Raw genomic sequence first — 25,082 nt, 5'->3', positions numbered from 1 at the left:
TTTACATGGCAAATACAAAATCAGGATAAGGAATAATAATAATTGCACTTATATACTTCTAGACAGATTAGTGCCCCACTCAAAACAGTAAACAAAGTCAGTGTTATTATCCTCACAATACAGCTGTACCTGAGAGGAGTGGCTTACCCAAGGCCACCTACTAAGCTCATGGCATCATAGTGGGATTCAAACCAGCAGAGTGTGGATTCACAACCCAACCACTTAACCTATAGAGGAAGTTCGAAGCAAACTGTCGGACAGCAAAAAAAAAAAAAAAACAAGGAACATACTTAACAGAAAAGAGTAAGAGACTAGCAGCACCTATAAGACTAACAAAATTTGTGGTAGGGTCTGAGCTTTTGTAAGCCACAGCTGGACTCTTGTTCTTTTCTACTGCTAAAGACAAACACGGCTACCCATCTTGATCTATACTTAACCGAAGAGCACATAAAGATTTTTTTCCCCATAGGACACTAGGGACAGCACTAGAAGAAAATATAAACATTGGGGTTTAGGTAGCTTCCCATAATATACTAGCAACTGTTTCTACAAGCTCAACTATACTTCAGAACCCTCCTCATAAAGCCACATGAACTAGACCACTATTATCACCAGTTGGAAACAGAGGGCAAGATAGTAGCCTGCTGAAAGTCATTTCCCTGGCTGAGCAGAGACCTGACCCAGGCCCCCAGTTCAGTGATAGAGAATCTGCTTTGTATGCAAAAGGTTCTGGAATCTCCAATTAAAAGGGGGTTAGGTAACAGGTGACCTGAAACACCTCTGCCTGAGACGCCGGAGAGCTGCTTCCAATCAGAGCAGACAGTACGGACCTTGATAGACCAATCATCTGACTCAGGATAAGGCAGATTCATGTATTCATTCATCATTTGTGTTAGTATCACAAATTTTAACTGCCATACAATCCACTGATTTTGTGTAACATGGACATCTCCGTAAGTGAAGTATTTCTTAAAAGCTTCTCAAAGGAAACAGGACAACAGATATATCTTTCCTTTGTGGTGATCAACAACAGCCGGAAAAATGGTTGTTGTGGGTTTTCCGGGCTGTATTGCCGTGGCCAGAAAATGAATCCAAGAACTTCCACTTTACAGGCCTGCTTTCTTAGTAATTAGTATTTCTAACAGTTGCAACACTGCATCCAGGCAAATTCACTAAACCCCATTGCCCACCAACCTGCATTAAAGTCTGATCGAAAGGCTTTATTCATATCCACTAGACCACATGACTTCTCAGATCTGAAACCGCATAGGAATTGAAAACTGCAGCACATGGTTTCCCTGAGCACAAAGTTACATTTAGATACACATCTAAAACTTAAGTTTCACATTTCGCTACTGGCATATCTTTGCTCTCTAAAACACAGCAAGATTGGAAACTGTCCTCTTATTTGTATGAGAGTGGGAGATTAAGGAAGAGTCAAGAAGAGCTGCAAAGACTCAGAGGTGGGCTTGAACCAACTGTGCACTAGTTACTAAGAGTATGAACAACTCTACTAAGTTCTCATCCGCATTTGGGACCAGATCGAACACACCACCAAATAACAGCTTTCTTGACCCCCAGCTACAGTCTTCTTTGACTCTTGAAATTCTGTCTCCATGGGCAGGGCTTTTTTTCTGGAAAAGGAAGTGGTGGAACTCAGCGAGTTGCCAGCACACGGGGCAACTCCTGGCAGGAGGTGGCGCCCCTGGTACCACATGCACTCGCTCAAAGCATGTGCGCGCTCCTGGGACCACACAATGATTTCACTTCTGGGAAGTGATGTCATCACGCAGGATGCAGCCACCCCCCCAGGAGTTTAAATCCCCCCCCAACTGGCCAAGCGCAAGAGTTTAAAAGTTAAAGAGCCCCTTTTCGCATGCCTTGCAAAGCACAGAAAGGGGCCCTTTGCAACCCCCGCTGGTTTGCTTCAGCTGGCTTGCAGGGGCTTCCCCACAGCAGCTGAAGCACCTTGCGTGCAGAAAGGGGCTCTTTAACTTGCCAACTCCCATGCCTCAGCTGGCCCACAGGGAATTCCCCGCAGGCCAACTGAAGCAAGGGGGTTGCAGAGGGTCCCTTGCCTTGCAAGGCGCATGGAAAGGAACTCTTTAACTTTGAAACTCTCGTGCTTCAGCCGCCCATGGGGACTTCCCCGCAGGCCAACTGAAGCAAGCCAGCGGGGGTTGCAAAGGCCCCTTTTCATGGCTTGCGCTGGGACAGACGCCGCTGCGGGGAGCACAGGGAAGACGTGAAGGGCACTCACTGTCTGGCTGGTCGGAAATCTGTGCGACACTTTGCTGCCAGCCTGCTCTCCCAAGGAGGCTCCCTTCTGCCTCCAGCTAGGGGAAACTGAGGAAGCAGTGGTAGAGGCAACCACCTCCTCAGCAAGCTGGGGTGCAGGGCCCGCTCCTGTTTCCCCATGCAGAGGCTCAGCTGCAGCTAAAGAGTGGGAAGCCTTGGGCTGCAGGAGGAAATCGCATCAGGTAGGCGGGGCCACCAGACACATGACAACTTTGGAGAGGTGCCGTGTTCCGGCTGAAAAAAAGCCATGGGTATCAGGGCCCTCAGAAACAGCAGAGGGGGTGTCGAAGTGTGGATGAAATTGGCAAAAGTCAATCTCCCCCTCTTCCACCCAAACAAAGTAACTAGTGCTAACTGAAAGCAAATAGCACACAAAAATATTCTGAGAGACTTAAATAGCTACCTTTCCTTCGCCACCTGCTTTTCCTCCCTTCCTTGTTACTGCTTCTGTCACTGCTGCTACTGCTGTTTTCTGAGGTGGGGGAATCCGACTGGATGTCACTGCTCTCTTCTGAGCCTTCAGACAGTTCTTTCAGCCCATCTGGAACATCCTTCTGCAAACAAGAGAGACAGACCAGAGATTTTAGCATTCACTTCTGTATAACAGCTGAACGTTCATAGAGAGTAGCACTTTAAAAAAAAACAGCAAGAGAACTAAGAGCTCTGTCTCTCTTTGGTGCAGTGGATCTCGTAATCCAAATTATCTCCACCACAAGTGCTCCACCATTAGCTCAATTATTGCCTTGGCTCATAAAACTATGGGACATAGTAATCTATTTTGCAGATTATTCTTGGAAACTTCAGTCGGTACAGAATGCTGCAGCCAGGATATTGACCGGAGTGAGACACTATTATCACTCCAATCTTGGCCTATATGGTTTGGGACCAGCATACTTTAAAGACCACCTACCCCCGAAACGACCACCTACCCCCGAAAGTTGGTCCTCTAGTTTGTCCTAAGGAAAATGCCCCATACCTTGAACACCCACCCACCCCTGTTTCCAGGAATACAATTCCTCAGCCTTCCTGGGCAATTGGTTCACCTGCTCAGCAACTGCTCTCCTTTTGCTATGGCCTCCTTTTACAATATGGGTTATCAGTGCTCTACCTACTTGTTTAGCCCGGTACTTTTAGCCTGTCTTCATACTCTCTCTCTTCAACCTTGTGGATCTCTTCAATGTAAGACAATACAGAACACGTCCTACAGTGTCAGCTCACTGGTCCACTGAGCCCAGCACTGTCCATTCGGACTAGTAGTAGCTCTCCAAGGTTTCAAGCAGAGGTCTTCCCAGACCCCTAGCCAAAGACCGTTCAACTGGAAAGGCTGGCAATTACATCTGGGACTTGCAAAGCACAGAGCACATAATTTATGGCACCTCTTGTCAGAACCCCTTCTACCATGCTGGCATAATTTCCCAAGCACCACTGGACCCAAACAACTCATCAAGTCACTTGATGCTTTGCCAGCTCAGGCTTCACAGCTTCTCCTGCTGTAAAAACTTAGAAGCTCGCTGGAGGGAAACAGTTTCAAATAAACTGTGGTCAAGTTTCAGATTCAGGCTCCTGATTCCACCATTAATAGCAAAATTCAGACAACTGCCATACCTAGGCCATTATGCAGCCTGCTCACAGAATGGTGAATGTCACAAATCTAACTCAATGGATTTTAATCAAGCTCACTCTTCAGTCAAGAAAAGTCTTGCCATGCATGGTTATGTGCTGCCCCTTTGTCACCATTTTAAGTCCAATTAACTGAGAAAGTAAAACAGGGTTGCACCTACCTGTAACTGTTGTTCATCGGGTGTTCTTCTGTGCAGGCACACATGGGAACTGTGCATGCGCAGGCCAGCTCAAAACTCCAAAAGGTGCGAGATGCTCACCCCTTTTTTTGGTGTGCTTTTTGAGTGGGTGCGGCTATAAAAGGCAGGACGAGCAGAGCCTAAGCCCTGTTCCAAAGCCCAATGGGAGAAACGTTTCCACTTGCTAAAGTATGACTTCTGGGTGAAAGGCTTTCTGGCCTGTGAAAGTATGTTCCTGACTGGGGAAAAGAATTCTACTCCAAAGGGGATACAAGCCAAACTCTTAGCTTCAGTGTTTCTAAATTGCGGTGAAGAACCACATTGTCCTGAAGAAGGACTGGTGACAGCAGAAATTGGTATGTCCTTCCTTGGTGGATAACCAAGCCTGTCTTGACCAGTAAGGAGTGATTACAATCGCTGATGCCCTCTCCCTCATCATTTTGCTGAGTGTTAAAGTCATGAGAGGGAGAGGAAGGCAGGCATACAGTAGACTGCCTGAATAGGCTACTTGAAAAGCATCTCCTAAGGACAACTGCCCCTTGCCTCCTCGAGAGCAGTATTAGGAGCACCTCTTGTTGAGTGAAGCAGCAAAGAAGTTTAGAGTTGGAAACCCCCACAGTTGGAATAAAGGTTGAAGGAAATCCATATGGATAGACCATTCGTAATTGAGGTCCTTGGACCGATTCAGGGCATCCGCCAGAGTGTTGTCTTCCCCAGCAATATGGATGGCTTTCAGGGAAACCTGATGCTGGATTGCCCATTCCCAAATCAAGGAAGATTCACAGGAGAGGGACAGAGAGACCCATGCCCCCCTGCTTGTTCAGATAATGCATGGCAGTTGTGTTGTCCATGCATAACTGTACATTCCTGCCTCTGACAAGATGGAGGAAGGATTTCAGAGCAAGCTGTATAGCCCTTAACTCTAAAAGGCTGATGTGTAACTTTGACTCATATTTATACCAGAGGCCATTCACCTGATTGTCTCTGGAGAAAGCTCCCCCAACCCGACAGGGATGTATCTATATAGATGGAGAGATGAATGGGGCTGGAATCAAATGGGGTCCCTACCATCAGGTTCCGTTTTTTGTTCCAACATGACAGGGATCTGTGAATAATCCTCAGAACTGAGAACCGCTTGTACGGGTTCTGGTACTGTGGATGAAATACCCTGACAAACCAATTTTGCAACATCTGGAGCCGAAGCCTGGCAAACAGAACTATCAGTGTCAGAGAGGCCATAAAACCTAACAGTTTTTGGATTGTTGGTTGTTGGGGGTTTTCCGGGCTGTATTGCCGTGGTCTTGGCATTGTAGTTCCTGACGTTTCGCCAGCAGCTGTGGCTGGCATCTTCAGAGGTGTAGCACCAAAAGACAGAGATCTTTTTGGATTTCCCTTCGCTTTGGTGTCTGAAAAAGCGCACCTTGTTCAGAGTGACTTGGAACCGAGTTATCCGTTTCTTTGTGGGGAAAATTTGAGTCAGTGTGGAGTCCAACACTGCTCCCACAAATATTACCCTTTGTTGTGGTACCAAGGAAGCCTTCTCCAAATTCACCCTTAGATCTAATTGCTGGAGGGTTGACAGTACTAATGTGGTGTGGTGAGAGACAGTCTCTCTGGACTGGGCCACAATAAGCCAGTCGTCCAGATAGGGAAACACAGTGCAACCTTTGTCCCTGAGGTGGCCGACCACTACAGACGTGACCTTGGTGAACACGCAAGGGGCGAAGCAAAGGCCAATGGGAAGAACCTTGTATTGATACCTTTCTGATTCACACTGGAAATGGAGATTTTCTGTAACAAATATTTATTGGAACATGAAAGTAAGTGTTGTTTAAATCTACATTTACAAACCAACAGTGGTTTTCCAATAGGGGTAAAACAGCTTTTAACAATAGCATTCTGAACTTCCTTGGAACAATAAACTTTTTTACAAAACAGAGATCTAAGACTGGGCTTTTTGTCCACCATAAAACAGTGGAAATAAACCCCATCAGAACTGGAGGATGGAACCAGTTCTATTGCTTGTTTCAGCAATAGGCTGTATCTCATTCACCAAAAGTGCTTGAAGCAGGGAGGGATTCATCTAGGGGGGAACGTTTGGAGGAACAGATTTGAATTCTAGGGAGTAACCTTCCTAAACTATTGATGGTACCCATAGCTCCTGTGTAATTTCCTCCCATACAGGTAAGGGCAGGGATTGACCGAAAGGGAGGGAGAAGGACAACTTGGTGTCAAAAACTTTGCTTGGGTGGAGCCCAATTGCTCTCTGGGGGAACTACAATGGTCCTTGGATTTATGACGGTAATACCTCTATCGAAGTTGGGTGGATGGAACCATGGAAGCAGCATGTTGCTGGTTCTGAGGGAAATGTTGGTTGGGTTGAGACAGAAACCAACTGTATCTGGGGTTGTAGTGAGTATAAGGTCTAGGAGGGAACCGGTGACTGTAAGGTACGACCAGGGTAATACCTAGGGACCTAGCAGTCACCTTACCGTCCTTTATTTTCTTGAGGGCATTGTCAGTGGTTGACGAGGAAAGATCATTTCTCTCAAAGGGTAGATCTTCAACCCTTAATCTATAGTGTGGAGCTAATGCAGTGGTTCTAAGACACGCATGCCTTTGAATTACTATGGCTGAGGCCATAGCTCGTGCAGAGCAATCCCCAATGTCCCAATGTCTTGCAATGAGAAATATCAAGCTTCCTGCCCTCCTTATCTGTGAGAGCAGAGTGACCAGCACCCCGTGGAAGACCTTTGCTTTGTAGAGTTTCTGTAACGATGGAATTAGCAGGAGGGTGACTGAACAGGAACCCAGTCCCATCTTGCTTGGTTTTATATAGGTTATCTAACTTCTTTGAGCTTGCCGGTGTGGATGCTGGAGTTGACCAGACCTCTTTTGCGACATCTATCATTCCCTGCATAATTAGGAATGCCGCTGGGCCCGTTGCCTTGGAGTAGAGAACCTTGAAGACTGGATCCAACAAAGTCAAAGCTGAACAAGTGACTTCAATTTCCAACGATCATGCCATTCTGACTAGGTGTTCAGAGGTCTTCAGTGGGAGACACAGTATAGTACTCGGGAGGGGATGGGTTGGATGTCAAGTTGGAAGTGGAGTTGGAACCACTGTCAGAATACATTGGTGAGTCAAGTGCTGGCTCCGCAGACTTGGTGTCTTCAGGAACTTTGTCTTTATGACTGAAGGAGGAGGTTCTGGGGGGTAGTAGTCATTGTGCTGGTAATAATGAGGTGGAGGATAGAGACCCAGAGATCCTTCCATGCTGCAGTAGTAGTAATGGTAAAGAGACTCATAAGGGTATGGAACCATGGGCATCTGTGACTTCTAATGACCTCTAGACAACTCTTTCAGTCGGAGTCGAAGAAGCTGCTTCCTTCTGTGCAGGATGCACTGGAGAAGGTTGGTAGTGGGGATAAAGCTACCTCTGGAACTGAAGCCAATCTGCATCTTGGAGTCAGTGATGGAGTTATTGGAACCACAGGTGGAATGGATGCCGCAGAGGCGGATGGAACTGAAGCTGAGGACTGCTTTTTCTTTTGTAGCTTCAGAGGTGGGTGTTTTTCAATATGGCTTGACTTCAGCTTGACTTTCTTCAATGACAGCTCGGGTGAAGACCGAGATGGGATAGAATCTTAGGAACTGAATGGTTTGTATTGTCGGCACTTGGAGCCAAAATTGGAGGTACCGAGGAGGCCCATTTTGGGCACTGCGGTCCTTTATTGGCCTCAGAGTCGGATACACCTTGGAGGGCTAACTCCCTCAGTGCCACTTTTAGGCATGATGCCCATTCATGTCGGGCTTTCAGCATGAATTTTTTGTACATGCCACATCACACAGTATCATGTGCCTCTCCTAGATGCATGAGAGATTTCTTGTGCCCATTGTACTGGGCCATTTTGGATCCACACTTGCAGCACTTCTTGAAGAGCGCCTTCAAAGTTATCTTCTCACTTTCCTTCATCTTGCTGTGATTTGAGGAGGAGCTCGAAGCACATCCTTCTTCAGTGGCGGCTAAAGAACTAAGGGAGGGATCCACTCGCCCCACCTTTTATAGCCGCACCCACTCAAAAAGTGCGCGAAAAGGCCAAGCAAGCGTCTTGTACTTTTTGAAGCTATGATATGTCCACAGCTGGCATGCACATGCACAGTTCCCATTTCTGCCTGCACAGAAGACACGACGATGAACATTCTGGTTAACTGGAGGCTCTATATACTATCCTTCAGAGTCTGGGGACAAGTTTAAAAGAGTACCTTTTAGGATTGGAGGAGTGCTGCTACTAAACATCCCAAGATACTTCTACTCATTAATGATGTGCTGAAAGTATCTAATGTTAAAAAAGCAGTTAGTAACAGTACAGCATGCTCGCATTCTTCCAAAAATTTCATCCCACTCCTGTTCTGTATGTCTGGCCTACTAAAAATCCAGTTCTTACTCCACTGTAGATGCCCTACTTAAATCTCATTTGCTCACTGTTCATGTTAATTTCACAGAAGGCATTCAAGATTACTGAAGAGGCTGCAGGCATTTTCTTGCATCTTACGAAGTCAAAAGAGTGTGGCTTCTTGACTACTGAACAGTCAAATATTACTTAAACCATGTGCTTCCACTTTTGTATGTTGCTTTGAGAACTCTTTTAAAAAAACTTAAAAACAGATGACAAAAGACAATGACTTTGCTAAGATCCCTCTGCCAAGATGTGCTATGTGGCATAAAGGTAAGGGAACTCAAGTCTCCTTGGTTAAAAGACAACACATTAAGTACTGTGTCTCATTGGTATTCAGCATGCACATGCCAGATTAATCTCTCACACAACTTCCCCCCCCCACCAAGTTATCAGCTGAAGGGTATATTTTTAGTCATGGGACTCATGTGCTTGCCTAATCCAACCTTTGTTAATCTAGTTGAGAATGTCATTCCCTGGATAATGTGGATTCAGTGACATGACTAGGTGGGGTTGCATGGAAACCAATCTCTAAAGCCAGAAATTCATTTCTCCAGGCTACCATCATTCCATGATTATGAAGCACCAGAGATCAAAGGCGACACATGTACCTGCCTTATACTGAATCAGACCATTGACCCATAAAGTTCAGAAGCATCTCTGACTAGAAACAAATCTTCAGCATCTCAAGTACAGGTCTTTCATATCACCTACTTATTTCACTTACTCTCCACTTTCCCCTCAGCATGGAACCAAAGTGACTTACAATATTCCCCCCTTCTCTATTTTATCCTAACAACCTAGGGAGGCAGATTAGGCTGGCATAAAGTCACCTAGTGAGCTTCCATGGCAGTGTGGATATTTGAACACTCCGGTCTCACAAATCCTTGTCCAGAACTCTTAGCTACTGTAACACATGAACTCTCTTGAGCCCCTTTAAATGGAGATGCCAGGGATTGAACCTGAGACCTTCTGCATGTAAAACGGATGCCCAAGATGCAACATCGCTCATGTTCAAAGGGATTCTCATAATCTCCACTGGTGAAGCTTATTGTGGTATCTCACAGCTCTGAAATAGTTTAAGAACCAATTCTGACTTCCAGCAGGAAATGCACTTACCTTCAGTGTGTAGACACCCATCCTTCCTGGGACCTTATAGAAAATGCCCTCATCCCCACGGGAATTGGTATGCAGCATAGCATTCAGACATGCAAGAGGAGAAGTCCCACTGAAAACATAAGTGTAAGATTAGTCCCCTTGGAACACAATGAAGAAACACCTGACCAGTGTTATATGGTGGCAAGAAAAATGGCCTTGCCCAGCTGCTAACAGTTCAAATGCCTCACTTCTTGTTTCACTCAGAGCCAGGCACTAAAGGCATCACCATATTCCAAGGGCCAAAAGAAATCCAGCAAATTAAGAAATATGGTCAAGTTTAGTGCTCAGCTCATAGACCCTGAACTCCCAGTAACCTCTAGAATGAAAACGTGTGAACTCAACAGCTAAATTAAACAAAAGTATAAAGAAACTGAAGTGTTTTGTTAAAAGATTGATAAATTATCTTCCTGTTATTGATGGAGAAGCAGTTTTGTTCTCGGCATTCAGAGAGCAAAACAAAAATGTGGACTTCCAGGGAAAATTTTTCCTCTGCATTTTATTTAACTGGCTGATTGGCACTTCTCCAGAGCTTAGAGCATTACATGTTTAAAGTAAGAAACCTTTAAAACATTGTTAAGAACTCTACCCTCACACTAATCAGTTCCCAGCCATCAAAAGTCAATTAAAATGTTTTTTAAAGCCTTACTACAGTTTGGGGAATTGCTCAGATTCATTCCTTTGAACATGCAGTGTAAGAAATACCATGCTTAAGGATGTGCTGGCTTGGAGTTAAGGTGTACCACAACACTTCAAAAAACCAGAGCTGCTGCACTTGAGGGCTGTGGACACTTGAGGGCTGCTGTGCGTTTGAAAGTCAGGCAGAAAAGCATGACTCCATGGCACAGGAAAACTGATATTCCAGGCAATGGTTTACGCTACTGCAAGCCACATCCAATGTGGGTAGAAAAGAAACATGGAAGTTAAACACTGAACAACCAGCCTCTTTCTATGATTGTTTATATATGGCTTTCATAATGATTTCTGACATTTTGAACATTGGTTGTATTTTCTGTACTTTATTTTGAAAATTCCAAGAAAAGCAACTAAAGCAATTAAAACCTTCATCGCTTTAAAACCTTCATTTGGCTTGTTAGTACTTGAGGTATGGATAGACAAAATGCAAGTTAAACATGCAAAAAAGTTTGGAGTTTAAGATGTGGAAAAGTCTGACCCAGTACCAGTTTCTATAAGGAAACACTATTGAGGATGTGTGTTTAAGCTACTACCATACAATGATGACCATACTACAAGGTTTGCTTTGATTAATTCATATTTCTTGCTTAGCATCTATACAAACAGAAACATTTGCATCTAGAACTGGAGAAACCAAAGAATCAGTAGAAAGATCCTGATAATCACATTTATGGAGAATCTGTGGCTGGAATAAATGCATCCAATTGTTCACCACCACCCTTCACAGCTGAAATGGATGATCATAAAACCAACATGGGCTATACAGTAGTTTGAACAATAAGCTACAGCTACCCACTTCCATCACAGGACCTAGCAGTGACCAAGTGTCACTCATCCAGTGACATTCTAGAACTGGGAGGTTGCTGCGCAGAGTCAAACACACCTCTAGTCTAATAGTGTACGCCAAAGAATCTAGAATGAGGAGGCAGGAATGTTAATCAGATGCAATTATCTGAGCTGAAGGGCCTATGTTAAGCTGCTTTCACCGAGCAAAGCTACAGCCCAAACTACCAAAAGTAGATGACGGCTGGCCGGGTCAAGCAGGACTAAAGGCAGCTCCTTGTTAATCAGAAACGTAATGGCCCTTTCTAAGGCTGTTATGGCTGGCTGCAAACTTAGCTTTCAAGCTCAAACAGGCAGAATATGCAGAGAAATAACTTACTAATATAATATTACTGTCATTCTGCTTCAAGGCAGATGTGCAAAACAGACTTATTTCTTAAATCAGCTGAAATGCTGGTTCAATTATATTTATTATGTAACATCAGCAACAAATCTTACCTTCTGGAGTTGATCGCAATCCAGAAAGAGAAAAAGGGGGGGGGCAGGGGAAAGAGAAGAGAAACAGTGATCTTTGAGTACTTAGAAAAGCAATATTTCATACATTTCCCAATGACCACCCTCACAGCCCCTCCTTTCATTTTATGTCCTTTCCTTATGTTCTCTTCTTTGTAGACTGCTGATTGAATTAGTAGAATGCTACCTTACAATCATTACACAACTATTGAGACATTATTATAAACTAGTCCCTACCAGAGATTTTTCATGGATGTTAGACAATAGTTGCAGTGATTTCCAAATGGGCTGAGGGTAAAGTTTTGGACCCATTATGTAGGATCTAATTGTCATGAGAGCGAGCGATGCTACCTATAGTAGGGACTGAGCACATGCAATGGAGATCAGTTTGCTCTCCTTTTCCTTCCTCCTGATGTTCCTACACTGCACTGGAGAAGAGGCAGAGAAACAAATACATGTCAATTTCACAAGGAAACTTGAAACCATAAAGTCTATTAAGGCCGACTTTCATGACAGGCAAGATCCTGCCATTTATAGGAGAGAACTGAAAGAACATCAGAGGCCATTTCTTACACTATACAGCATTATGATCTCATCCTGAGAACTCACTTTGCTAGAGAACAGCTGTGATTGTCATAAATTTATCACACTGTTTCCCCTCCCACGTGTTAGAGTGTATTACCAAGCTGGAAGAATAAAAAAAGAATTTCTCCATTTTTTTAACGAGTAATAAAGTCATAGACACAGTGCATGGCCATTTGCTATCAGATCAGTGTATCACACTGAAGTGCATGCCTTCTAATGATGGTTGTTTTCATTACACTTGAACTCTTCACCTTACTGGTCTTCTGGTTTCAACACACAGGAGAAAGAAGGTATTTCAGAGTGGGACAAGAATATAATCAAGTTGCAGGGGTGGGGGATGTGACACCCAACTCTGCGTTAGGACAATCATGTGAAATACTATCCAGGGGGTAAACAGCATCACTTTGCACTGAGTCTTTAAATTACAACCCTTGAATAACATTGGAGTGGAAAAAGATTGATATCAACAATAGAGCAAGCTAACCAACTGTCTGAAGAATTGTCAGCTAAAAACTCACCAGAAGATCAACAAGAACTAGAAGGCAAAAAAACAGCAGAGGGCGAAGAAGGGAAACTAGACCAGGCAGTGGCATATTAGCAAAATGGGACATTTCAGCATTCTGTCAGTAAATATTAATGGCTTAAATTCCCCAACAAAGTGATCCAAAACATTCAATTTGCTAAGGAAACAGAAAGTGGACATTATATGCATTCAAGAAACTCATATAAAAAGAATTCATGAGCACATCTTAAATAATAAAAAACTAGATAAAGTTTACATATAGAGCCCCGTAGCGCAGAGTGGTAAGCTGCAGTACTGCAGCCCAAGCTCTGCTCACGACCTGAGTTCGATCCTGGCAGAAGCCGGGTTCAGGTAACTGGCTCAAGGTTGACTCAGCCTTCCATCCTTCTGAGGTCAGTAAAATGAGTACCCAGTTTCCTGGGGGTAAAGTGTAGATGACTGGGGAAGGCAATGGCAAACCACCCGGTAAAAAGTCTGCCAAAAAAATGTTGTGACGTGACATCCCCCCATGGTCAGTAATGACTTGGTGCTTGCACCGAGTAATGACTCGGTGCTTGCACCTTTACCTTTAAAGTTTACATATCATCAGCATAAGAAAAGAAAAAAGGTATGGTGGTTTACGCAAGGAATCAACAAGTTAATGTTGTTGAGGAATTGAAAGACTCTGAAGGAAGATATATGTTGCTGAAAATCAAGTGCCCAGAAGGGAAAATCAGTACCTTAGTCACACTATATGCACCAAATAATGCCAAAGAAAAATTTTATGAGATTTTTTTTAAAAAATTGCTGGACTTTCAAGAAGGAAAAATTATCATCTGTGGGGATATGAATGGAGTGCTGGATTTAAAGAAGGATTGATCATTAAGGACAAGAGGAGGAAAATTGTGCAAGAATGTTTTTCACTATATAGAAATGTTCCAACTAGTGGATGACTGGAGAGCTATAAATCCAAAATCTAAAGATTATATCTTTTTCTCAGTTAGGCATCAAACATATTCTAGGATAGATATGTGCTGGATATCCAAAACCGCATTAATGAACTTGAAGAAGATAGAGGTACAACTGAAAATGTACACAAATTGTAATCCCTAATGATAAGAGTGGCAAGAAGGTGGATTTAAGGAAAGAAGATGGAGATTGAATGGTAATATTTTATTGCAAGATGATATTCTACAGAAATGCAAAAAGGACTTAAAAGAGTTCTTCAGACTGAATAGTACCAATGATATCTCTATCACTACCATTTGGGAGGCAAGTACAGCTTTTATGAGAGGAAACCTGATAGCTCTGGCTTCAAAAACAGAAAAGAGAAAACAAAATAAAACAGATGAATGAAATCACAGCTAAAATCCAACTTTTGGAAGAACAGCACACAAAAAAATCTCTTAAGATGACAATATTGGCTGAAATTATGCAATTAAGAAACCAACTGAACTTACTACAAGTTGAAGAAATGCAGAAAAAAATAAGTTTTATGAAGGCAGAAACAGTCTGAACAAACAAATAAACCAGGCCACTTTTTGGCCCACTGTTTAAGGAAAGAATCTGAAAGGAGGATAACAGGAATAGAGATGGGCACGAACAGAAAAAAAACACCAAACATGATGTTCGATGTTCGTTGCCATCCACGAACAGGGACTCACGAACAACCACAAACATGACCCTGTTCATAAACATGTTCATGGTTGGCTGTTCGTGGGGGCCAGCAGGCTCTCCTCCAGCCATCATCCAAGTTTGCTCAAGATCCCTACTGCACCACTCCCAGAAACCTGACCTATGCAGGCACCAGGAAAGGTACCAATAATAAATAATAGCTTGGTCCCAGAGTCTGGCAGCAGCCCTGGAACCTGAGGGTGGGTAGATCCATATCCCACCTCACACACAAAGAAAATTCGAGCTCCAATGCACTCTCCCTGTCTCTCTATCAAAATGCCAGCAGCAGCTGTCTCTCCCTCTCCACTGTCTGCAAAGACTAGCCAGAGCTGGGAGCCCCCCTCCCCCATGGTCTTTGCTCTCTTGTAACAAATTTGGAGCTCCACACTTGGAAGGAAGACCTGCCTATCAAGCTAAATTGGGCTTAGATTGGGGTTTCCAAGGCAACAGCAGCAGTTCAGACAATCCCTGCCTACATTGCCAAGGGAAGATTGCAGGTGTCAGACTGTCTGGCTTGACGAACAGCAACGAACGAGGCTTGCAACAACCACCTGTTTGTTTAGAATGGGGCCTCACGAACAGCTTGTTCTCGAACAGCAGATTGGACTGTTCATGGCTTTTTTGGTTCGTATTGCTGTTCGTGCAATCTCTAAACAGGAATAAAAAAATAAGATGGAATTACACATATAGAAAAAGAAATACACCAGCAATTTATTTCCTTCTTTTCTAAATTATACAAGAAAGAAATCCCCAAAGAACAAGGAATGGAAGATTATATTAAAGATACGCTAATTCCAAAGGTTAAATCAAAAGATAAGGAGCTGATGAATCATAATATTACAGTACAAGAGATCTCACAAGCAATAAGAAAAATGAAAAAAAAACGTTAAGGGTCCAGGCCCAGATGGACTAACAGCTATGTATTACAAATGCTTGGAAGAAGAACCGATATTACCACTTCAAAAAGTGATGAATAAAATAACTGAAGATAAGATTTTACCTCCAACGTGGCAAGAGGCCTATATAACGCTGATTCATAAAGAAGGAAATGACCCAAAGCTGCCTCAATCATATAGACTGATCTCTGTATTACATGTGGATTACAAATTGTTTACTATATAGGTGGAAAGGCTTAGAAAATGCATAACAAGTATAATACATCCAGATCAGATGGGCTTTGTCTCAGAGAGATATGAAGGAAAATGTTCAATTTGTAATTGATGCAATGGAATTAGTGGGGGGGAAAGATGTAAGACTGCATTCATCTTTTTGGACGCTGAAAAAGCATTTGACAACCTCTCTTGGATCTTCTTACAAAAAGTAGTACAGAACTTAAATTGTGGCTCCAAATTTGAGAACTGGATACAAGGAATTTATACAAAGCAAAAGGCTAAGATCCTAATTAATCTAGTATTAACAGAAGAATTACAAATCAAAAAGGGCACTAGACAAGGCTGTCCACTGTCATCACAATTATTCATTTTAGCAATGGAAATCTTTGCTTCAAAGCTAAGACAAGACACCAAAATTAAAGGTTTGAAAGTGGATGACGAAGAATTTAAATTGAAATGCTACACAGATGATGTTGTTTTGACGATTTTGAATCTACATGAGACATTACAACATGTTATGGAACATCTTGTGAGTTTTGGAAATTTGGGAGTATTTAAAGTTAATAGGAAAAAAATTAAAATAATCCCCTCAAATTTTTAATTAGGCAAAAAGAAGAAAATAGCAATAAATCGAGTGAAATATTTGAGCATAAATATAACTGGTCAAAATGAAACATTATTTTTTATATTTTTTTTAAATTTTATTTTATCAAAGTAAAAAACGGATACAAAAAGAAAGAAGGGGGGAGAGAAAGGTTAATAAGGTCAAGAAGATTTTGCGACTTATCGCTACAAGAGTTCTTAGAATACAGAGTGCACAAAAACTTAATTTTTCTATATTTATCCACATAGCAATAAAAATTGCAACTGTTAAGTCCCATTATTATATACTAGACATACTTAGCGCCTCCCACCTTTTTATTATTTTTATTAAACATTTTTCAAAAAACATAAAGAAACAATACTTCCAATCACAATAAACGTTTTATCTATATATTAAACCTTACCATTATGACTATTCCAATAGATATAAAGTCCTTAATTGCTGACTTACTGTTTTCCAGTCTAACAAATTGACGTTACTGATTAAATAACCATTTATTTTTATGAGTCCTATATTATTTTGTATAATTTGTTAGATGGTTTTATGTCATTTTCCATAATAAATTCAATAAAAGGCATCCACTTTTCAAACAAACATGTAGTTTTGCTGCTTTCATTTGAGTACTGAAGTTTGTAATTTTTTTCAATGATTAATTGGTCCCAAATTTTGGCATACCACTGATCAAGTGACGGTACTCTCTTTGCATTCCAATTTGCTAAGATTGCAGTCTTAGCTGCACTTAAAAGATTTGAGATTAAATCCTTCCTTATTGACAGAATGTTTATGTCTTGCCATAATTCCCAAAAGATTAATTGAGGTTGAGGGGGGATTTCACACCAAGTGATTTGTTGTGTGTTGTTCAAGATTTCTTCCCAGTAGATGCCTATTTTCTTACAATTCCCCACACTGTCTCCAACAATATGGAGAATATTTTTTGTTATTACGGATAATCTATAAGTAGTATAATGCCAATGCATTATAATTTTGAAAGTTTGTAGTTTGGTATTTATTACCAGGCTATTGAAAAGTTTTGATGACCAAACTGTTGACCATTGGTCTGGTGTTATAGCAATGCCCCAGTCTTTTTCCCATTTGGATAAATAAGATACTTTTTAAATTTTCTATTTGTAACAGAATATTATACATTTATGAAATAAGTCCTTTTTTCCTTCCTGAAAGTTCTAGAGTTTTTTCAAAATCTGTTTTGGGTTTGTTTAATATTTTTGACAAGTGTATTTGATTTGCCATATGGGAAATCTGCAAATAATTAAACCAAGGGATAGTCTGAAAGGAAACGTTATTTAAAGATAATTATGAAGTATTATGGAAGAGGATTCAAAAAGATCTTGAAAGGTGGTCAAAGTTAAAACTGTCTTGGATAGGAAGAATTTCTACAATAAAAATGAATATTTTACCGAAAATTAACTTTTTATTTCAAATGTTACCAATCAATATAAAAGATAAGACACTCCAAAGCTGGCAAAAACAGATAAATCAATTTATCTGGAATGACAAAAAAAGGAGAGTAAGATTTAAGGTATTACAAGATGGAAAAAGAAGAGGAGGATTGGCGGTCCCAAAGATCAAGATATATTATAAAGCAGCCGGCCTGGGATCACAGACTGGATTAAAAACCCAAAGGACAGATGAATACGACTAGAAGCGGCTGATTTACCTGAAGGCTTACATAATTATTTTTGGGTGAAGAGAAGAGCAAGGACACTACATAATAGTCAAGTGGTAAGAGACATCTTGATTCAAATCTGGGACTCGGTAAGAATGAGGATAAACCCTCTGATATCACCAATAATGTCACCAATTGAGGTCTTCTGTGATAAGAATCAGAGAAAAGTGAATGACTTTTTCAAGATATGATTAACTCTCAAGGAAAGATAAAATCATGGCAAGAAATGTGCGATGAAGGAAAGAAAATACAATGCTGATATACCTCCAAGCGATCTCCAGATTAAAGGAAATTCTCGAGGATTACAGAGGCCAATTGAGGGATCTTACTGATTTTGAGAAAACAATTATGCGGAGTAAGAATCATATTTTGGGCCAAACTTCAATATAACACAGAAACAGAACAAGTTAAAACCTGTATGATAAAATGGATGCAAAATTTTGGAGAAGATATAACATTTCAACAGTGGGAAAACTTATGGATTAAGGGCATAAAATTTACAGCAAGCCAAATACTAAGAGAAAATTGGTATAAGATGTTCTTTAGATGGTACATTACACCAAAAGATATTGAAAACATGGATAAGAAATATGTAGGGTCATGTTGGAAGTGTAAGGAAGTAGATGGTTCTTTCTATCATATGTGGTGGACATGTAAAAAAGTAAAAAATTCTGAAAAGATATACATGAAGAGATTCAGAAGATTTTGGAAATTAACTTTGCTATGAAACCCCAGACTATGTTGTTGGGAATAATACCAGATAATGTTGATAGAACACTACATGAACTATTTTAATAACATAATAATATAATAATAACCTTTGATTTATATACCACCCTTCAGGACTACTTAATGCCCGCTCAGAGTGGTTTACAAAGTACGTTATTATTATCCCCACAACAAAACACCCTGTGAAGTGGGTGGGGCTGAGAGAGCTCCAAAGAGCCGTGACTAGCCCAAGGTCACCCAGCAGGCTTCAAGTGGAGGAGTGGGGAATCAAACTCGGCTCTCCATATTAGAGTCCCACGCTCTTACCCACTACACCAAACTGACGGCAACAAGAGTGGTAATGGAGAGTAAATGGAAAGGAGGAGGATGCTCAACCAGGGAACGTTGGAAGGACAAAATGTCAGAATACACGGTGATTGCAAAATTGCCAAATTACATAAATAGAAGGCCAATTAAAGAATTTGAAGAGAAATGGGGAAATATTTTGCTTATAACAAATAATAATTATAAGATGTCTTAGTCCTGTAAATCTGAAAATGATTGTATATTGATACATTTTATAGTTTGATTATAAGGTAATTAGTTGTATAAAGATAATTGGTAGAATGGTCTGTATAATACCAAGATATTGGCAAAAAGTCAACATTGTTATTGTTAAATAAAATATAAATAAAAGGTAATGAAAAACGGGAAATAAGGTTTTTTTTATTTTTTAAGATAAGGAGTAGAAATAGGTCAGAATCTTCAATACTATCAATACTCTTAAAGGCTATGATAATCAGTTACATTAAGTAATAAGCAATGTTATTGTTAATAACTGTTATTGTTAAAAAAAATGGAAAGGATAAGTTGGAGCAATGACAAAATAATGAGTTTTTTATCATTAAAATAATGAGCAGAAATATGTTTGAACTCTGCATGTGTGGTATATGCGGAAAACTATATACTAATCAGGCTTAATTATTATTTTAATTACTATTCTAATATCAACAAAGGTTATGATTTTTGTACTCTATTTTAACAATCTTTGTAGCACACAGCTTTATATTTGTCTTGTTTGTCCCCTTCCCCCCCCCTTTTTCTTCTGTACTTCCTTTTTGTTTTAATAAAATAAAAAAATACTAAAAAAATCAAGTTGCAGGGGTGGGGGATATGACACTCAACTCTGCTTTAGGACAATCATGTGAAATACTATCCTGGGGGTAAACAGCATCATTTTGCACTAAGTCTTTAAATGATTACCCTTGAATAACATTGGAGTGGAAAATTTTATGCAGGGAAAATCCTGGGGTTATCCCAACTTATTCATGTAAGTAAGGTTGGAGGTAAAGGTGGGTGTAAGAAAGTAGATTGATTTTACATAAAGGGCCCTCTTTAAAACAGGGAAATGATGCCCACCTCTGCAGCATCAGTGCCAAGGCTGCTGTCAAAACAGCAGGAGGTGGAGAAGGAGTACAGGCAACAGGCTTGCATCAATAGCCAGAAAATGCATAAGGAGACCCTCCCTCTGCTCTGTAGCAGCCAAGAAATCTCTTTTCCGCATTCTGGCTTCAACAAATATTGGACTCACCATTTATTTGGTAAAGCTGACTAGGGGAGGGGTGCTTGTAAGTACCAAACTGAAAATCTGCATGCTCTTCCTACTTCAAAACATGTTGCATAACATGCAAAAAAAATCACAGGTCTGTACATTAGAACTTCATAGCACAGGCAGTGAAACGCCTAAGCAAGGAATCACTACACTTGACAGGCTGCATAGTTCTTCATACAGAGAAGTTTTTCCCACGTAGGTAGGAAAAGTAGAAGTCTGTAGCATAGCAGCTTCCAAGGCCTGCCACACTCAATCACATTGCATGCAACCATCTTCAAATTGCTATTCAGTGGACACAAACCTTTCTTCTGTCAGCAGCAATTAGAAACCGATCAGCCAATCACTTATAAACATTAAAAAAGCATGACAACTGATATCTTCACCCAGAAATGAAGCTAAGCTCACATGATGATCAGCTGGTTGAAAGTGCAGAGGAATTTGAAGAGTATCAGGGAAACCCATGATCACTTGAGCAATACACAAATCAGGAACAATGTAAGGTGCACACACTCCAATAAGGACTTTCACATTCAGCAGGTACTGATAAGGATGGATCCCATTTCCAAATCTCAGTTGAACCAGTATAACTTTCAAATGCATATTAAAAGATGCATTTGATCATCATGGGAGTATTACTGTTTGAGCATTCACACTCTTGCTACTGTACCATTCAGGATTAAATCAGTGTTCCCTGTATATCTAACAACAAGTTGTGTGGTTGTATACTTCTGCAAACAGGCTACACACAGCAAAGTTTCTTTGTGCACCAACAAATTAGAAATATTGTCGAAGGCTTTCACGGCCGGAGAACGATGGTTGTTGGGGGTTTTCCGGGCTGTATTGCCGTGGTCTTGGCAAGACCACGGCAATACAGCCCGGAAAACCCCCAACAACCAAATTAGAAATAGAGAGGTACTTTCAGGTTGGAACAAACCAGCACTTTAAAGAAATATTTAATGCCTTTGGATATTTCACTTTTAATGGTATTGTAGATGGTAGGACCAGGGCTTTTTTTCAGCTGGAACGCGGTGGAATGGAGTTCCGGAACCTCTTGAAAATGGTCACATGACTGGTGGCCCTGCCCCCTGATCTCCAGACAGAGGGGAGTTTACATTGCCCTCCGTGCCGCCGCTGGAGTGGCGCGGAGGGCAATCTAAACTCCCCTCTGTCTGGAGATCAGGGTGCGGGGCCACCAGCCATGTGACCATTTTTCCTGAGGGCGATTTAAAAACTCCCCCTTGTTCCAGCTGATGCAAAATGATGTCATTGGTCTTGGGAGCATGCACGCACTTTGCACGTGCACATGTGGTACCAGGGGCACCACCTCCCACCAAGAGTTGCCCCCTGTACTGGCAACCCACGGAGTTCTACCACCTCTTTTCCCAGAAAAAAAGCCCTGGGTAGGACTAATACTGACCCTAAATCTCCATCAACATTCTGTTTCATTTAATTTTTAGACCACAATGTAAGACATGACATTGGCAAAGTGCAGACACTTGTAGTCTGAGAACATTTATAATCATTTAGTACAGCTCATCATTATATGTCCTGAAGGACTTGCAAATAGATGTCTTTCAGTAAGCCACGTACTGGAAGACAGCTAGCATATTTGGAAATCTTCCAAACAGCAGCAGTTGTAGGCTGCAGTGCTGAAGCAATTTCATTAGTCTTCACAGAGAACAATCACCTTGAAACACAGCCTTTTCCCAATCAAAAACATACACACAATGGGGTAGTGTAGATGAAAACCTGGCATACAGTTTTTCAAAAGTTTTGTATCAACATAAGGAAATGTTCTCAGTCCAAATCCACATAGGACTTTGATGATTCTATACTTCCAAGTAGTGGTATCAAAATATATAAAACCCCTCCAACATCAGATGTTCTTATCTCATGAAGGCTTTATGAACTGGAATTCCCAACTGAATCAGGTATTCTATAGCAGACTGTTGCCTGCAGAAACTGCAGTATTTGCCAGTAAGTTGTTACAGTTAAGGAACTGGACCAGGTGTGCATTTTCACAGCCATAACAGATGCAGCATGAGTACACTGGACTCTTGCAGGCTTCAAAACTGGCAGCTTCCCATGTAGGAAAAGAGTGCACGAAAAGCAATCTTGAAAGCAGTAAGGTCTTTTGAGCTTATTAGGGGGGAAAGTCATCCGAGAGATTTAAAATTGTTTGGGTCTGTTCCAATCTGGTTTCAAGCCTGGTTATGGGACTCAAATGGTCACCCAGGTGAATGACTGGTGCTGGGAGGCAAACAAGAGAAGTGCAACCCGGTTACTTCTCCTGGACCTCTCAGCAACTTTTTATATCATAAATCATATTATCCTTCCAGACCATCTTTTGGGGTTGGGACTATGAGGCACTGTTCTGCAGTGGTTTTGGTCCTACTTCAAAGGCAGATTTCAGAGTGTGCTACTGGGAGGCTGCTGCTCCACCCCTTGGCTCTGGCCTTTGGAATCCCGCTGGGTTCTATCTGGTCTTCCATGCTTTTCAACATCTGTATGAAGCTGCAGGGAGAGATCATCCAGAGATACGGGCTGAACTGCCAGTAATATGTGGATAACCCTCAGCTCTATTTCACACTTCCAACAGATCCCAAGAAGGCTGTGGAAACTGAACAGGTGCCTGGAGGCAGTTTTGGAATGAATGAGTGCTAACAAACTTAATCCTAGTAAAATGGAGATGCTACTAGCAAGGGAGAGGTTTGACCCACAATGGAGTATGGATGGGACTGCATTCCCTCAAAGGAAAGGATTCGTAGCTTGGGAGTGTTGCTGTTGGATAAACAGGGGGCAGCAATTGCCAGGGGTGCTTTTCACTAGTGTCAAGTGGGGAGCCAGCTGCATCCCTCTTGGGGAGGAAAGATCCTGACACTGCAGTACATGCCCGGGTAACAACTAGATTAAATTAATGTAATGTGCTACATGTGGGGCTGCCCTTGAAGACAGTCCAGAAGCTACAGTTGGCACAGAATACTGTGACCAAATTGCTGATTGGAGTGGATCACGGGGACCATATCACTCCATGAGTGTTCCATCTACTCTGGCTCCGAATTTGCTTCCTGGCTCAATTCAAGGTGCTGGTATTAACCTTTAAAACCTCATACAGTATGGGGCCAGCCTTTTCCCATATGAACCTATCCGCCCACTCTGGTCATCTTTGGAGGTCCTGCTTCAGCTGCCCCACCAACACTACCTGAAGCAAGAAGGGTGGCAACTTGAGAAAGGGCCTTCTTTGTTCTCCCACCAGGACTTCAGAATTTCCGTCCTAGGGAGATGCATCTGTCTTCCTCAATTGTTGTCTTCTGCCAGCAGGTAAAGACTTTGTTTTGTTTGCCATACCTCCCAGCTGGCCGCTGCGGCAGCAGATGCAACACACCATCTTGCTGCCCAGCTGGTCATGCCAGCTGCCTCTAGTAAAGGGGGGGGGGTCAGGGGGTGGAGGGGCTGAGTTGGGGGGGGGGCTTGGGTAAAGCTTCCCCCCTCACTTCGATACACTCCGAATCTTTACGGAGCGATTTAAATATCCGAATCCAAGTGGCTTGCCACTTCAGGTTTCGGGTAACAACTGAGCATTTTTGGGGGGTGCACACTTCTACGCCGTACTACAGTCTCATGCCTTTCTAATGAGGTTTCCAACACAGCAGTTGTAAAATATTTATCTATTTATATACTTTGTATCTCACCTGTCCTCCAAGAAGTTAATGGGTGTGTATGTGGTTCTCTGTGCCTCCTTTTTATCTTAACAACCCTTTGAAGTAAGTTAGGCTGAGAGAAGGTGACCTGGTAAGTTTCATGGCAAGGAGGGATTCAATCCTGGGTCTTCTCACCGCCGCCCCCTCCCCACTATACCACTTTTCTAAGAATAGAAATGGCTCCTATCACCATATATTATAATAAAAAGCACAATGAGCAAGGGCTGGGTCAAATGTCTCTAATCATGTTTTCGCATGAAAAGAAGCTTTTGGGAAATATTATGCCCTCTCCTAGCAGTTTTGTTATTCATGCTAGTTCACTGATGTTGACAGCTCTGATAGGCTGGAGCTTCAGCACTCTTATGTTCATCTGAAAACTAACCTTCTTGCTAATAGCAGTAAAGACTTGCAATCTAGCTTAGTGATATAAGCCAAACTTCTAGTGACACATTGAAGAAACACCCTAAATTTGAACATGCTTACTGATATAGTCACACAACTAAGTCTGAGTGGTTGCATGAGTGATTGCAATTCTGTCTGTATTTACATCAAAGCAGCTTCTTCCTGCTATTAAGCATCTCTCCCAATACAGCATATAATATTCCCTTACTTAGTCGAGGGAAAACACAGGATATCCCCAACAATAAGCATATCTTCTCACAGTGCTAAAGTGAAGAGAATGAGCAGGTGTTTGGTCCCCACAGAGGTAACTGTGAGTAGTGCCAAAGCCAAGTGCTTGATTGACGTTTGAAGAGAACTCCAATGGATAATGTTAGAGCGGTTGTTAAGTGGGCAGATAGGGCTCTTGACCAAGACGGGACTATAACTCAAAGGAGGGACTGAATCAGACAACAGGAACTATGAGATGCATACTAGATACAGGTGGACTATAGGTTGATAAAGCTTGAAATGATTGTTCAATTAAACACTCACCTGATCTCTTTCAGTCCTTCCTTCTGGATAACCTGAAGGATCTCTTTATGGCTCATAGGTGTATTGGGATTTTTCTCTAGAACCTGGCAAAAAAACCACAAATCAAGAGAACATTTTTAAAAAGTGTTCTTTACTGGCTTCTTTGCTTACTGCCTGCTAGATGCCCTTCACTCTCCTTTCTACTGTTTTCGTATTTAGAGATCACCATGTCCCACTATTTCTCCCAATTTCACCGATTTCCTGAAATGCCCACCATGTACTTGTT

General features: G+C 41.8%; 1 protein-coding gene across 2 annotated transcripts in view; it reads right to left on the bottom strand.

Moving 5' to 3' along the window:
• Positions 1-25,082, bottom strand: part of ASXL2 (ASXL transcriptional regulator 2) — a 128,212-nt gene that overhangs the window by 50,172 nt on the left and 52,958 nt on the right. Inside the window, exons 2-5 of one of the 2 annotated variants that reach the window (XM_054989076.1) lie at positions 24,818-24,900; positions 24,267-24,269; positions 9,675-9,783; positions 2,702-2,852 (exon numbers count right to left, since the gene is read on the bottom strand). In XM_054989076.1, coding sequence (XP_054845051.1) covers positions 2,702-2,852; positions 9,675-9,783; positions 24,267-24,269; positions 24,818-24,900 — 346 coding nt within the window. Of the gene's footprint in view, positions 1-2,701; positions 2,853-9,674; positions 9,784-24,266; positions 24,270-24,817; positions 24,901-25,082 lie in introns of those variants that run through there. The other variant, XM_054989067.1, reaches the window with a different exon arrangement.

Source organism: Eublepharis macularius, chromosome 1 (assembly GCF_028583425.1).
Source record: "Eublepharis macularius isolate TG4126 chromosome 1, MPM_Emac_v1.0, whole genome shotgun sequence".
Taxonomy (NCBI): Eukaryota; Metazoa; Chordata; class Lepidosauria; order Squamata; family Eublepharidae; genus Eublepharis; species Eublepharis macularius.
The sequence above is the reverse complement of the archived record's forward strand: the minus strand, read 5'-3'. Positions and strand labels throughout refer to the sequence as shown.